This window comes from Dermochelys coriacea, chromosome 15 (genome assembly GCF_009764565.3).
Source record: "Dermochelys coriacea isolate rDerCor1 chromosome 15, rDerCor1.pri.v4, whole genome shotgun sequence".
Classification (NCBI taxonomy): Eukaryota; Metazoa; Chordata; order Testudines; family Dermochelyidae; genus Dermochelys; species Dermochelys coriacea.
This window is the reverse complement of record NC_050082.1, coordinates 26,086,187-26,100,291: the sequence shown is the minus strand read 5'-3', so window position 1 is coordinate 26,100,291 and position 14,105 is coordinate 26,086,187. Positions and strand designations below refer to the sequence as shown.

Below are 14,105 nucleotides of genomic sequence, written 5' to 3'. Positions count from 1 at the left end.
CATGCCACTGCTTCTGGGAGCTGCTTGAGGTAAGTGCTGCCTGGAGCCTGCACCCCTGACCCCCTCCTGCACCTCAACCCCCTGCCCCAACCCTGATCCCCCTCCCACCCTCCTGCACCCCTCAATCCCAGCCCGGAGCACCCTCCTGCACCCCAACCCCTCATCCCCAGCCCCACCTCAGAGCCTTCACTCCAACCCCCTGGCCCAGCCCAGAGCCCCCTCATGCACCCTGAACTCCTCATTTCTGGCCCCACCCCAGAGACCTCACCTCCTCCTGGACCTCAACCTCCAATTTTGTGAGCATTTCCATACAAAGATGTGGCCCTCAGGCCAAAAAGTTTGCCCACCCCTGTGTTAGAATAACGTTTGTTAATGGAAGGAATTTATCTCAAATGTTGCCATTATGCAAATTACCAAATACATCACACACACACACACACACACACACACTCTTCCTTTCCAGGACCATCATTCCTACCCTCAGCTGTCCAGTTCTCCTCTCCTTAGCCCCTTCCCTAGCAAGTAAAGTACTATTAAATGTAGATGCCAATTACTTAAAACTTATAACATTTATTTTTTGCAAATGAGTTTTCAAATGAGGAAGACAAATGATATTCAATAAAGTGGATTTTGTAAAGACTTCATACCAAAAACTAAAAGGGGTGGGTGGTGCAGTTAATTTTGTCTCCTTTTTGGATATTTTCTAACAATTAAAAAAATGCATTTAAGGCTATTACACAAGCCATAAAAAGGCAGAAAATTAAAAGTTTAAGCAAACAAGCTGCCCTTAAGTCATGTCCTTTGGAATGGAGAAAAATAACGAAGAATGAAAAATGCAGTGTCAGCCTAAACCTTGAATTTCCTACCTTTTGTTACTCTGAGTCACATTAACATTTTTAAATGAAGACGAAACAATGTTTTACATGGAATCAGAAGAAATGGGATATTTTACCCCACTGACTACATCCATACGCATTCCTATGAGGGGAAAATTATGATTAAAACAATAACCAATACACTGCCTCTTCCAAGACAACACTATGCTTTAGGTTCAATCCAGAACCTCAGTGTGAAAGGATATAAGGATGGTATACCCAAAGGGTATCGTTGAGCCAGTCCATACCATTATCTTGCTGTAACAAGCGATCATACGTGATGCACATGAACTTGATATCTTCCTCATCTATTCCTCCATTCCAGATATCATACAAAATGGTCATCTCCTCAAACTCGGAGCGGGGCCTAAAGTGGGGCCGATGTGGAGAATATTCAGGGGAAGGAATCACTGGGATGTCTTCAGGTGTCTTTTTCTGCCTCCGCCACTGTCTTTTAGGTTTCACGTGAATCTCCTCTTCTTTGAAGTCCTCATTCCACTGATTCTCTAATTCCTTAAACGGAAGTTTCTCTGCTATGGCCTCCGGGGTTACCTTCTCGTGGAAGCTGTCATTCCTGAAGTCTAGGGTGACTGCTTCAGGATCTTTCAGTCCATAAAAAGCATCAGGATGCCCACCCAACAACTCTTTGCTCACAGCACTTTCAGTCAAGGCAACTGGGACAGGAGAAGGTTCTGAAGTTTTGCTGGGATAGGCCTCCAACGAGAGGACCGAAGGAGGTGATCGTTTTGGCCGGCCTGGTTTCCTTTTGGTGGGCAGAGAGGAAGGAGTAGGAGGAAGAGGGAAAGGAAGAGACACAGTAGGTGCTTCTGGGGAGAGCAAAACGGATTTCATGGCTACCTTGCTCTCCTCTGTGGATGTCTTTCCATCCACTGGCACACATGGCAGGGCGGCTACAGATACTGGCTCGTCAGGTGGCAAATCTATGTCTGTGTGGAAATCAGTTTCTGGAGGGCTAGCAAAGGGAATTGGGGAGGGAACACTGTTCATGCTGACCGTACGGGAAGCACTAAGAGGTTCTTTAAAACATTTCTCCTCTGGCTCGTCTTCTGATGGTTTCTTGCCAGACAAAAGGCAAGGAAGGGTTGCACCAGGCTCTGGGAAAGTAGGCGTGAAATTAAAATCCCTCCCAGGAGTCCGAGGAATGCCACTATTAATTCCAGGAGATTGGGATGGGTATGAAAAAGGGCTGCCTGGAACTTGAGGGGAACTTAAAGTCAAGCTGCTTCCTGTAAGGGGAGCATCACTTCCAGGGGTGGCTGGAATAGTGTCCGTACTCTGTGACTTTGCAAAGCCATGTGAAGACTTGGCCATAATATCCCGCCCTGGAGTCCTAGGAAGCTCCTCTTCCAGAGCTGTTTTGGTCACAGTTAACTGTTCAGGGAAATGTTCTGGAGGGAGTAAAGGTTCCTCTTTACTAGGCGTTGTGGGAAGGGGAAGTGTAGAGGGTGGCACCTTATGAGCTGGAAGTATGGGAGTATCAGAATCCGAATGGACCACCAGGTCCCGTCCAGGAATCCAAAGCAGTCTCTCCTCCTCTGCTGCGGATAGTAGTTTTCCTGTAACTCGGGTTTCTAAGTCACTATCATCAGACTTACTGAAGAAGTGGCTCTTACTGGGTAGAGGTTCTTCAAATACCCCGATTGGTGCTGGGAGACAGAGACTCTCTTCATCTTGAGATTCAGGCTTTGGACCCTCTAATACCGTAGGTTTCAGCTCGATATCCAGTTCAGACTCTTCCACTGGAGAGAAAAACAGAATGAGCTTCATTCAGTTGCTAATCATTTCCAAGTGTGTGCACGTTAAAGATGCTGCCATTACAAAACCAGCTAATATCCACTGGGAGGCTTTAAAAAACTGCCACTTCCCATTTTGGAAGCGTAGAGAGGAGCGTAATTAGGACCCTGAAGCGACCATAGATATTCCTACTGGACCACCAGAAAACATGCGATTTATCTGGGGACTAGCTACTCTAGAGGCTATGACCAAGGTTTCCAGCTTACAAAGCACTTTGCTTACCAAAGCCTTGGCTGGCTTCTTACAGCCATAAAAAACATGAGTGAATTATTGGGGAAAGGCTGTTAGTAAGTAGGCTGCAAGAGCCTTGAGCTGTCCTTAGTTTTGTTTTTTTGCAGGAGGTAGTGAATTAACTGGAGGACCAGCAAGAATGGCAACGGAGCATGGGGGAAGCGCAATACTCTTGAACATAACATGGAAGAAATGGGAGACCCCTTTAATTATACACTCGGTTGGTATCACTGAGGCAATTTATATGCTGCTCTAGCTGTAACACTCTCATTTGTTTGTATTTTATTTACCTCCGTAGGGCTTAGGGCCAAAAGGAACCAACAATACTCAATCTATGAGGCAGCTTGAAATAACATTTTCAAGAGGAAAAAAGGAAGGAGTATGGAAATGTCTGGCCAGTCGGAGGGTTCTCTCAGGTCTATGCTAAGGAGCAAACCTGAAACTGGGATTACCACCCTTTGCAGGGAGGTCTGACTCATTTCACTCTTGAGCAATTGCATTGGGATGTCTTGATAGGAAGCACCAATGCTAATGCTATAGATTTCTCCTGCGTTCTAATATGCCACCCCTAATGAAGATTCCCTACATCAGAGCAACCTTCCCTGTGGTGGAATATGGCTGTTTCCAGAATGTATCAGAGTCTCTCCACGTGTCCTCCAAGGACAAGACCTTGTTCTAGAAAGTAGTTCCTTCTCTGTCCCCAAATGGGAGCCTATGACCAGCACAGAGCTTCCGGGTCCCATGGCAGCCCAGGAGCGAATGGCTGAGCAGGGACCAGAACTCCAGTCCCCCTGTGATGGTATTCTGCACAGCCTGTAGATTGTCAAGCTTTATCCACCTCACTCCTATTTTAATAACAGTTTTAAAAATCTCCTAGAGGTTGTCTTCACACGTAACGTACAACTCTGTGAATTTAAGGAAGACACCAGAACACCAATTTCCTTCTCCTGGGAGGAGGATGCTGGGACAAATGTTCATTTACAATGGAGCTAAGTGAAAAACCCCTAATGTAGGTCTGTGATTCCACCCGTTAACTATCTCTTTCCATTCCCCAGTCACACAGCTCCTTTAGAACCAAAGCACTAAAGGAGTCATCTTCTGGCTGTCATTAAATTTAGAGTCGCAGTGCTCATTTACAAGGCACTTCGTAGATTAACTCTATGGTCCTTCATAGGCCACTTATTCATTCACACACCTCTAAGGGTATGTCTACACTGTGATAAAACACCCACAGCACTGAATCTTAGAGCCTGGGTCAGCTGCCTCGGGCTCATGCTGTGGGGCTAACAATAGCAGTTTAGATGTTCAGGCTCTCGCTGGAGCCTGGTTCTCTGAGACACAACCCCACTCCCACCCCACTTCACGGGGTCTCAGAGACCAGGCTCCAGCCTGAATGTGAATGTCCACACTGCAAGTTTAGAGCCCTGCTGCCCAAGCCCACTGATCTGGGCTCTGAGATTCAGTACCACAGGTTTTATATTATAGTGTAGACATGCCCTAAGATTATTATGCTCCAAAAGGACACTGCCACTAAACTGACATAGGATAAGACTCTTGGGTGCAATGCACAGAGCATTTTCAGCAGCAGAACACCTTACCAGATGATCAAGAGCTCAATCCAAACCACCTTCCCCAGTGAGGACATCTCCAGGATCAACCCATTATTGTGGAGATAAGGAGGAGGAAAGGACAAGAGGGGCACCAAAAATATGCAGAGTTGGATGCTGTGAGAATATTATACTTTGATACTACAGCGACAGATGACAAGATACATTAACCCACTGTACCTGCTACGCATATAGGGGACGGCACTAGCTTTACTTCCTGGTCTCTCTCCGTGACCATCAAAGCTTCAGCAGCAGTAGATTCCTCTGGCACTTCACCACTTTCATCTTCCCGTTGCTTGGTTTCTTCCATCTCTTCCTCTTTTATGGCCATAGCTGGGACCCCTAGTCCCTGGCTTGTTGCTTCCATATAGTCTTCCACTGGAAACAGCTCCAGGATGGTCTCTTTTTCTTCATCTGGTAGTTCATGACTAGCAGACTCAAGCTCTATTTCAGCAGCCATGGCCTCTCTGTCTTGATCTTCAGCCACCACCTCTTCCTCCTCCTCTTCTTCCTCCTCCTCCTCAGAGTCAGAACTCGACTCAAATTCTGAGGAGTCCTCACTTTCATCAGATGATTCAGCTTCAGCTTTGGAAGATGTGGGACTCACTACATCTTCTGCAAGGATAAGACGTTGTTATTATTACTGTCCTTTTATGACCTCATTAAATGATCATGTGAAACTACAGAAATTAATCCCCTGGATAGAGTTTTTGGGGGATTTCCTCCTGATTTTCAAGGGTTTCTTTAGACAAAAATATAGCTCACGTTTAGAAGAAAAATCAGTGTGGGAAAATATTTTTTCTTGAATGATATAAAACAAAACTGTCCTCTGAAGCTCTGTGCTCCCAGAGAAGAGCTTCTAGAAATCATGGTGTCTGCTTGTGCCCTGGTAGTGAGCATGGATGAGTGCACGTGGGGAAATTCTCTGCACTGTTAAAAGTGGCAATTGGGGTAAGGGGGAGAGGCAAAGGGGGGATTTACAGTATATTTTAAAATAAAATTTTATTCTCAATTTTTGATTTGGTGGAGTGTTATTGTTATAACCTAGTGCTGTAAACTCCAATATGCACAAAGTTAGAACAAGTTCAATGAAAGCAACCCTATTATATATACTTAAGCAGGAATACAAGCTTAAGAATTGGCCTAGAGGTGAGCAATTCTACTGTAACAAAAATGTGGACCTGACAAGAAGCTAAAGTTTACTTTGTTTCTAGTAAGACGGCATACCTTCTTCAGAGTCCTGCTCATCTTCCTTTTCACTTGTTTCTACTCCCGTTTCTTCATCTTCATCCTCTTCCTCCTCTTCGTCAGCATCTTCCTCCTCTTCTTCGTCTTCCTCCTCCTCCTCCTCATCTTCCTCCTTTGGCAGTAAATATTTTAGTATTTTAATGACAACTTTAGAAAAATATGTTGATTTTGTGTATTGGCTTTAATAAATACACCAAAATCTCAAATACCACAGTAACGAATGCAGTAAACAAACCTAAACAGACAATAATTCATAGATTCATAGATACTAATTCTGGACATGCAATTCAATGTGCATCAGTGCAGACTCTCAAAAGTTGTGTCCCAATAAAATCAAATAAAAGGCAAATTAAAAGACAGTTTGCCCACCTCTGTAAGACATTAAGTTTGTAATATTATACAGTGGGGATGGGAACAGGAATTTGTTTTGAGCTGGTGAGTAAACTATGTCATCGAATATCAGGAAAAGTAGCCCATATAATTTTATCTAAGATACTCTAACTACACTTATTCATAGGTGTAGTCTAGTGATTAGAGCTGGAGACTCAGGGTTAGAGAATTCCACAGTTTAATTGTGTGACGCACTGGAGAGGAGGCAAAATACCTTGCAAGGTGCTGCTTTCACCAATCCTCCCTCTTCCTCCTGCTCGTCTTCCTTTTCAGAACAGGATTCTTCTTCTTTACCTGAAGTCTCATCTCCTTCCTCCCCCTCACTGTCTAGCTCCAATGGTCTTGCTGGTCTCCTTCGGAGGCCTACTGCATCTGCATCCTTCTTAGACAGGTCTGAAGTAACATCAGACATGTCTCTGTCCCTTTCTGACTCTGGTGAGGGGAAAGAAGAGAAGAGAATTGTAATAAAAAACACCTTCATGTCAAGGATTCAACTATCATGGGTAAGCTCAGAACATTATTATTAATAGTATTATAGCAGTGGTCAAAGTTTCCAATCAGGAACAAAACCCTACTGTACTATGCAAGAGATAGTCCCTACCCCAAAGAATTTGAAGTCTGATTTAAGGCAAGGCACAACAAGGGGGTGTAACAATAGAAGGAGGAAACGGGGAGGGCGAACAAGAAATATTAAGGATCTCAGTCATACCTAGTGGCCATCTACGTAGGCAATTTATCACAGGATTTCCATCAGAAGTGTGTCTTGAGGAGCGATTTATTGGAGAACAGGGGAGTGGCTTTATGGACTAGGTTGGGGCAGACGTTCCATGCGTAAGTGGCAGCGCGGAAGAAAGAAAAGACGCTTGTGGAGAAATGGGTGGTCGCAGCTGACAAACCTGGCACAGCAGATTGGGTGAGGTGGCACAAATAAGAGACAGGAGCAGTAAGTGGAAAGGAGACTGTATTGTAAAGAGCCCTAAAGGTAAGGGCAGAAAAGGGCAGTGGAGAAGAAGGAGCCAGCAGAGGGATTCAAAGAGATGAGTGACATAGTCAGATGAACAGGTGGATATCTGAACGGACTTAGGGAGGACAAGGTGGAGCACAAAGGCCAGAGAGGCAGCAGTTGCAGTAGTAAAGTCAGGAGCCTGCAAGAGCCTGAACAAGTGTTTTAGCAGTGCACATACAGAACAAAGGCGGGATCCTGGCATGTGATGGAAGCAGCAGCAATACCTGGATAAAACCCGGGAGTGTGGGATTTCAGAGAGGCCAGAGTCAGTGACGGCATTCACATCAGTGACTTGTTGAGTAACTGGGAGGATGCAGGTGCCGTCACCCGTGTCAGAGGAAGGGGAGAGAAAAAGGGAAGAGGGCGGAAGAGCATAGTTTTGGTCCTGTTAATTTTAAGTGTAGTGGCAAGACACCCACGAGGAGACGTCAGCCGGACAAAGTGGGATGCAGGGTTGGAGAGAGTGAAGCGGGTTGGGGAAGAAAAGCAGATTGGAGAGTTGTAAGCATGAAGGTGATAACTGAAGCCAAGATCACTTTCTGTGGCGAAGGTGTAGTGGGGGAAAGAGAGTGGTGGCAGGGACAGCAACGAGAGAGGAGCGGAGGAAGGGTACCATCTCCCATCAAATGAAACCCTAAAAGAAGCCCAGAATTTTGACATGCCCCCCTGCACACACTCTGACCAGCTGTTTGTTAAATACCAGAGCTGGAATTTGTTCATGCACAAGGGTACCATGATCAAAGGGATCCTAAGCCACCAAAGCTCAAAAGTCGTCCTCAATAAACATCAGCCTGCTTAATGGCCCACTCCCAAACAGACTTTTCTTCCATATTACTTTGTCAACCTTACCCCACTTATCGACTTGATTCCTCATTGAACTGCTGCATTGAATCGCCGAGGATCAATGGGCCTGGGTCCCAGGAGTCTGCCTTAATCTGCCCTTTGTGCATTGATATAATGTTAACCATTTGTAGGCTGAAGATTGACAACCAGCCTTCTAACCTTTCTTTGGTCTGAAATTTGGAAAATGGCAGCAATGATAGGGTTAAATGTGGGTGCAGCTGAAGAACAGTACATTGCCACACATAGGGGTTGAGGTTCTGTACAGGGGAAGCCAGAAGGGTCCATAAAAGGAGGTTGGAAAGCTGCCATCATTGGGAGCAGCAACCTTCTCTGGGTTCCTTATATTTTTACTGCAAGCATTTGCAGGAGTGCAACTGGAAGAGCACCCTAAAACCAAGCACAAAGTTCCCATTATTCAGCAAAGACAGAAAACGATGCCTAGAAAAAGCAGGGCCTGGGTTTGGAGTGTGGTGCTCACAGGATTGCTGGGTGGCTCCACTCTGTGGGGCAGGGTCTTGCAGAAACTGGGTTTATTCTGCCTAGTTCTGTCCTGTTTGCTCCTGAAGAAGAGAGAGATGCTGCCAGCCTCAGAAAGGGATTAAATTTTGGTGTGTGCGCTTCAGAATAAGACCCAGCAGAGGTAAAGGGGTAAAAACAGGGTTTAATATCAAGGGAAGAGTAAAGGTGATAAAGCCCTTTCCATTATATTAGGGTTAAATGCAAGCTTGCTGGGGTCTGGAAAGCCTTAAAATGTTTAGCCCTTTAGCTGCCAATGACTGCAATCTCAATGGTGCTTGAAGGACTAGTGTTAGTTACACTGGAGCATTGTCATTTATGTACCTGGCATATGGAGAAGCACACATACTGTGTGTTGCTTCATTAATCAAATAGGGAAGGAAGAACCAATATTTTGAGGGAGTCCTTCCTGTGCCCCTCCACCCGAAATCACATGCTAACTGGTGTGAACACATCAAGAACTGGGAGTTTGTTTTAAACTTTAGATTATGTGATGGAATTCTTTGTTTATTGAAACTAAGCATCTTTCCTCACAGCCACATCTAAAGTACATTCTGGTTCTTACATGTTTAGAACTACTTAAATAAGCTTGGTTTATAAACCTTCTTCTTTACTCTGGCTGCATGAGCAGCTGTTAGGATGCAGGATCAAGTTTATATGGGATAGTAAACTGCACATTAGTCTTAAAGAGATCCTCAACCGACCTTTATTTATCATCTTATTTTTACTCTGCACAGTTTGGAGTAAACTTTTAAGAGTTAAAATATTTTAAAATGGACTTTCCCCTCTAAATTTAACAAATAAATTACCTTTTTTTTTTTGTAAATGAAATCCAAGCCAAATTGGCTTTCCCTTATTGGTAAGATAAACACAGCTCTGGAATGCGATTGCTAAACTAACCTGAGCTCCCTCTGCTCGCTGATTAGCTCTGCAGCAGTGGAACAAAAACATGGTAAATTTATGCATAAACCCTGTGTCTTACATTTCCTGGTCACAGTAAATTTAAAGGAGCACAATCCAGAGCAGGTATCACCCAGCTGATCAGAGTTTTAAGTTAGATTGAATTTTGGCTCAAATTCTTGACTGTATGTCTAAGTGAATGTGCTGCTGAGAAGCTGAAAGCAATTCAGTTTTTATATGCTTTGCATTCACACTTGTGTATCAATTAAATGTGGATTGCAAACCTTCATCTTCATCGTCCACAGACGTGGAGGGCCTGATTCTCTTCTGATCTCCTGCTGAGGCAGCTTCAGGCGGCTCCTTTCTCTTCACCTGAACAAAGAACAGAATTAGCATTTCTACAAAGGTACACAAAATTGAAGAAACCAACTTTCCAAGCAGATCCCAGCTGCTTTACTTTGCTAGCATAATGAAGGGTTGGTTTACACTAGAAATGCTGCAGCTGCATCACTGTAGCACATCTGGTGAAGATGCTCTATGCCAACGGGAGACAGCTCTCCAGTCGGCATAATAAATCCACCTCCGTGAGTGGCAGTAGCTATGTCTGTGGGAGAAGCTCTCCCACCGACACAGCACTGTCCACACCAGCTCTTAGGTTGGTATAACTTACATTGCTCCGGGGGCTTATTTACACCGCGGAGCAACATAAGTGGTAGTGTGTACACGCCCTGATGCTCAGAATGTGTCTGACTTCAAGAGCTGTTGATCAGTTTGTTTTGCTCACAAATAGAATTGAGTTGTAAATGAAATTCTGCCTCCCAATTTGTATTAAATTTCAATGCCAGCAGGTTGCATTGTTACCTCTAGGTACTAAAATATACGAAGATGTGGAAAAATGAAAGCGAACCTGAGACTGAGAGCTTGTCTACTCACCATGCTGGAGTGCAGTGAAGACACTACCTACACTCCGTCAGCATAGGTACTCCACCTCCCTGAGAGGCAGTAGCTATGTCGACTGGAGAGGCTCTCATATCAACATAGTCTATACTGGAGGTTGGATTTCCCACACGCCTGAGGAATGTAGTTAAACTGACATAAATTGGTTGCTAAAGCAGGGAAGTTGAAACAGCTAAAGAAACTTCAAAGCAAGGTTAGCTTTAAATTAGGACTTGAAGACACCCTTGAATCTTTACTTTATTGCAGAGCCAAACTGCTGAGTTCAGAAAAGTAAATTACTCCCCACTTCTCTCACCAAACCACTGTCCATTTTCCCATGCTTCTGCCTCTTGACTGGTGGCAGAAATGTCATGATTCTTTTGGAAAAGACTTCCAGTCCAGTTTGGTAAACTCAAAGAGGGGCAGTGAAACCTTCCAGGCATTAAGGTTCAGCCACCACAACTACAAAGCATCAAAGCAAATTTACAGTTTCAGACTTCAGGAATTTAGGTATGCTCCACTCCATTGCTCTCATCTCTTTCTTCTAGCAGAAGACAGAAATAATAATCTAATAAGATAACCAACTTGGTCTCTCTCACTCTGGCTGCACAGGGTATTTAGCATTTTTCATACTTTGCATATTGCTTGCAGCATTTAATATCCAGACGTGCTTAATCAGAGATGCGGTGGGGCAAGCATATTTTGCAAGCAGTCTTCTAACTCAACTCCTCCACCCCCAGCCACATTTTAAAATTGGCATGTGTAAAATTCAGAATTGTTTCTGCTAACATGAATTAAGCCATTTGCCTGGCAAAATATGCTTGAACTGTGTTACAAAGGGACCTAGGCCCAGATTCCACTCTTGTGTAAATGGGTAACAACCCACTGAAATAAGCAGAGTTGCACTTTCAACACCTGTGTCAAGTCCACCTCCTGATCTAAAATGGTTTAAAGCTGCATTGTCTCTTCCATGCTGACTGGTAACTGCGTATAACCCAGCCTAGCAGAAACTCTGTTTTTTCCAGCAGTGCTGAAACTTTATTTCCTAATACAGGTCCCCCCCCAGTTTTCACTGGGATGAGGTTGGGGTCCGAGCATTGCTACAGAGCGGCTCTCGTTAATCAGACTCACACAAGCGGTGTCAAAATGTTAAGAGTAACTGACACTAAGGAGTAGGGATCCCCCTCCCCAAAGATTTCAGGTGCCATTAAAAGCGAGGGAGGTTGTTAGACAAGAAACACAGTAGAAAAAAGTGAGAGTATCAGGATGTGGGGATCTGGACAGAAAAAGGAAGGCGGCATCTATACTCTGAACACTCAGCCAGGGAAGACTGCTATTGTTTTCTAACTCATACCTTGAAAGATGGCAGCCGGATGGCCCCTCGTAACCCAATGCCCAAGCCAATTCCCTCGTAGCCTAGCCCTTCTCCTTTGTTCCAGTTCTCCAGGAGGCAGGATGTAATTCGATCCTTTGGCTTCGGTTTTTCCTCATCTTTATTTTCACCAGACTTCACTGGAGTGAGCGATGCCTGCATAAAAGAAACAATATTTAAAGAGGCAACACCACCCTGGTGGGTATGCAAACATTGGAAATGCCTCAAATACCTCGGGGAAGGACCATCACCTATTCAGGCTTTAGCTTCTCTAAAGACAGCATCTTCTGAAAGATGCACCAATTAAGTCACATGTGCTTAAAGGGTGTGTGTGTGTGTGTGTGTGTGTGTGTGTGTGTGTGTGTGTGTGTGTGTGTGTGTGTGTGTGTGTGTGTGTGTGTGAGCTTTTGTTCACGCCTTCCCAGCATCCCAATGCTGAGGCCTATCAATGACAAATACAGAACATACTTGTTCAAGTTTCCATTGGTCAGGCTTGACCCAGATGAATCAGGGATAAGAATTGTATTAGGTCATCTAAGCCACTTCTCTACCAGTGCCCCAATCATCAAAGAGTTAAACAAAACAGGATCAATCTAAGGGAAACTTTAGGACAACCAACCCTGTATATGCAAATAAGTCCTTAAAAGACATCACAGTCCAAAACCAGTAAGATAAGACAAAATGCAGAGGAGAGGAGGAAATCAGTCTTGTGGAAACAGGGATCGCAAGCAAGGGCTCTCAGAAGTGCCATCGCAACCAGACACTTTAGCATAGATGAACCTCTGATGCTTGTGCAAGGAGTTCCATTCTGAACTGGTTCAACATCCCTCCTTGGTGGGATGGATACAGTCATAGACCGGTTAAATGATTTGAGTAGAGGTTTTCCCCATTTGCCGTTTGTTAGAATTGCTTGACACTGGTTGTCCTGATCCTTTTGTAATGGGATTCCGCGACCCCTCCAATTTATATATGTGCATGGACATGGATATGCTAGGTTCATACTGTATGTTTCCCTCATGCATATTCGGATACATAGACTGATTTATTATTGTAGGGCTACTTATCAGAATTAGCATCAAAAGAAATTTTTCAGTGATTTAAAAAAATTATATGGATTTACAAACAAAAGGGAAAGAAAAAAAATCAAGCAAATCAGCCCAAAATTTGATTATCGATGTTGATAGTATCTTTTCAAATTGTGTCTTGCAGATGAATTATATGTTATACACCCAAGAGCCTACAGCTTGATGTCTGGGAACCATTAAGGCCTTAAAGACTTACAGGAGGGAATTTTTTTTTTTTTTAAAAGTGATCCACTTGTCAAGGGAGTAGAGGCAAGCAATGGTCCAATGCCATTTGGCTGTCTACATCAGCTTCAGGATCCTGTCCAACAGACCGTTTCACTGCTAATATATCCAGATAACCCATGTTGGGTTTCTGGCATGTCTGGGGAGCACTCATGTTTAAAAGGGATGGAAAAATGACCTGGCTACTCTTCACATGAAGAGAAGTCTTCTTCCATCTTGGATATTAAGAAGCTATTTCTCTGCACAAGAGGCACTAACTGCTCTGAGCAATGATGATAGTGGATCCAGCTGGAAAGCACTTGAGCCACACACTCCTTTTTGGGACTGACCAGGTACCCGGTGTCGCACTATCCTCTCTCTGATGTATCTTGCTTCTGGAAGCCACCACAGCAGTTCTGATGAAGGAAAGCAGTGAACATTCTCAAGCCTTGTTCCACATACTGTGCCAGATTGAGCCATGCTTTCTAAACCCTCTGAGGTGCAGCTTAAAACAACAGGTGTCTCCAAGTCTTCACAAGGTGAATGGTCAGTACTGCCAAGTTCAGAGCCCGTTTTAGGTCTCCCTAATGCCAGGTGCTGGAACCACAGCTACCACCTTTAGAGAAACTAAGAATTCAGTACCCAAATTAAAATAAAACTGGAAAAGCACGTGCAGGAGGAACTTGTGAGGAAAATAGGCAGCTTAACAAGAGAATACATTTCTACCAATGAGCCAGAATCTATGATACTCCAAATCATACTCTCTCAATCAGAAGTCAATGAGCAAGCTAACGTTCAAGCTGCCTGAATGGCTCCTGGACCCTGAACAGAACCACATATGGACCACAAAGGAGGATACTACTCACTTTTTTTAGACTGTTCCATTATTGAAACAGATTCACGTTCACAACCCAGAAACCTACAAAGGTTGATCTTTCTGGGCTGTGTGAAACTACATGAAGTAACTGAGTTACACGTGTACCTGTGAAGGACAAATGTTCTGTTGGACAAGACTAATGAATTTTAAATGGGTTAGAGAAACCAATGGCCTTTATAACCTAAACCCACTTTATTAGACTT

At 44.1% G+C, this 14,105-nt stretch overlaps 1 protein-coding gene across 1 annotated transcript in view; it reads right to left on the bottom strand.

Annotated features, from left to right (window-relative positions):
• The window catches only part of SETD1B (SET domain containing 1B, histone lysine methyltransferase), a 70,231-nt gene that overhangs the window by 14,691 nt on the left and 41,435 nt on the right, over positions 1-14,105 (bottom strand). The window contains exons 8-13 of the mRNA XM_038372734.2: positions 11,722-11,895; positions 9,716-9,803; positions 6,381-6,598; positions 5,756-5,888; positions 4,709-5,143; positions 1,082-2,635 (exon numbers count right to left, since the gene is read on the bottom strand). Coding sequence (XP_038228662.1) covers positions 1,082-2,635; positions 4,709-5,143; positions 5,756-5,888; positions 6,381-6,598; positions 9,716-9,803; positions 11,722-11,895 — 2,602 coding nt within the window. The remainder of the gene's footprint in view (positions 1-1,081; positions 2,636-4,708; positions 5,144-5,755; positions 5,889-6,380; positions 6,599-9,715; positions 9,804-11,721; positions 11,896-14,105) is intronic.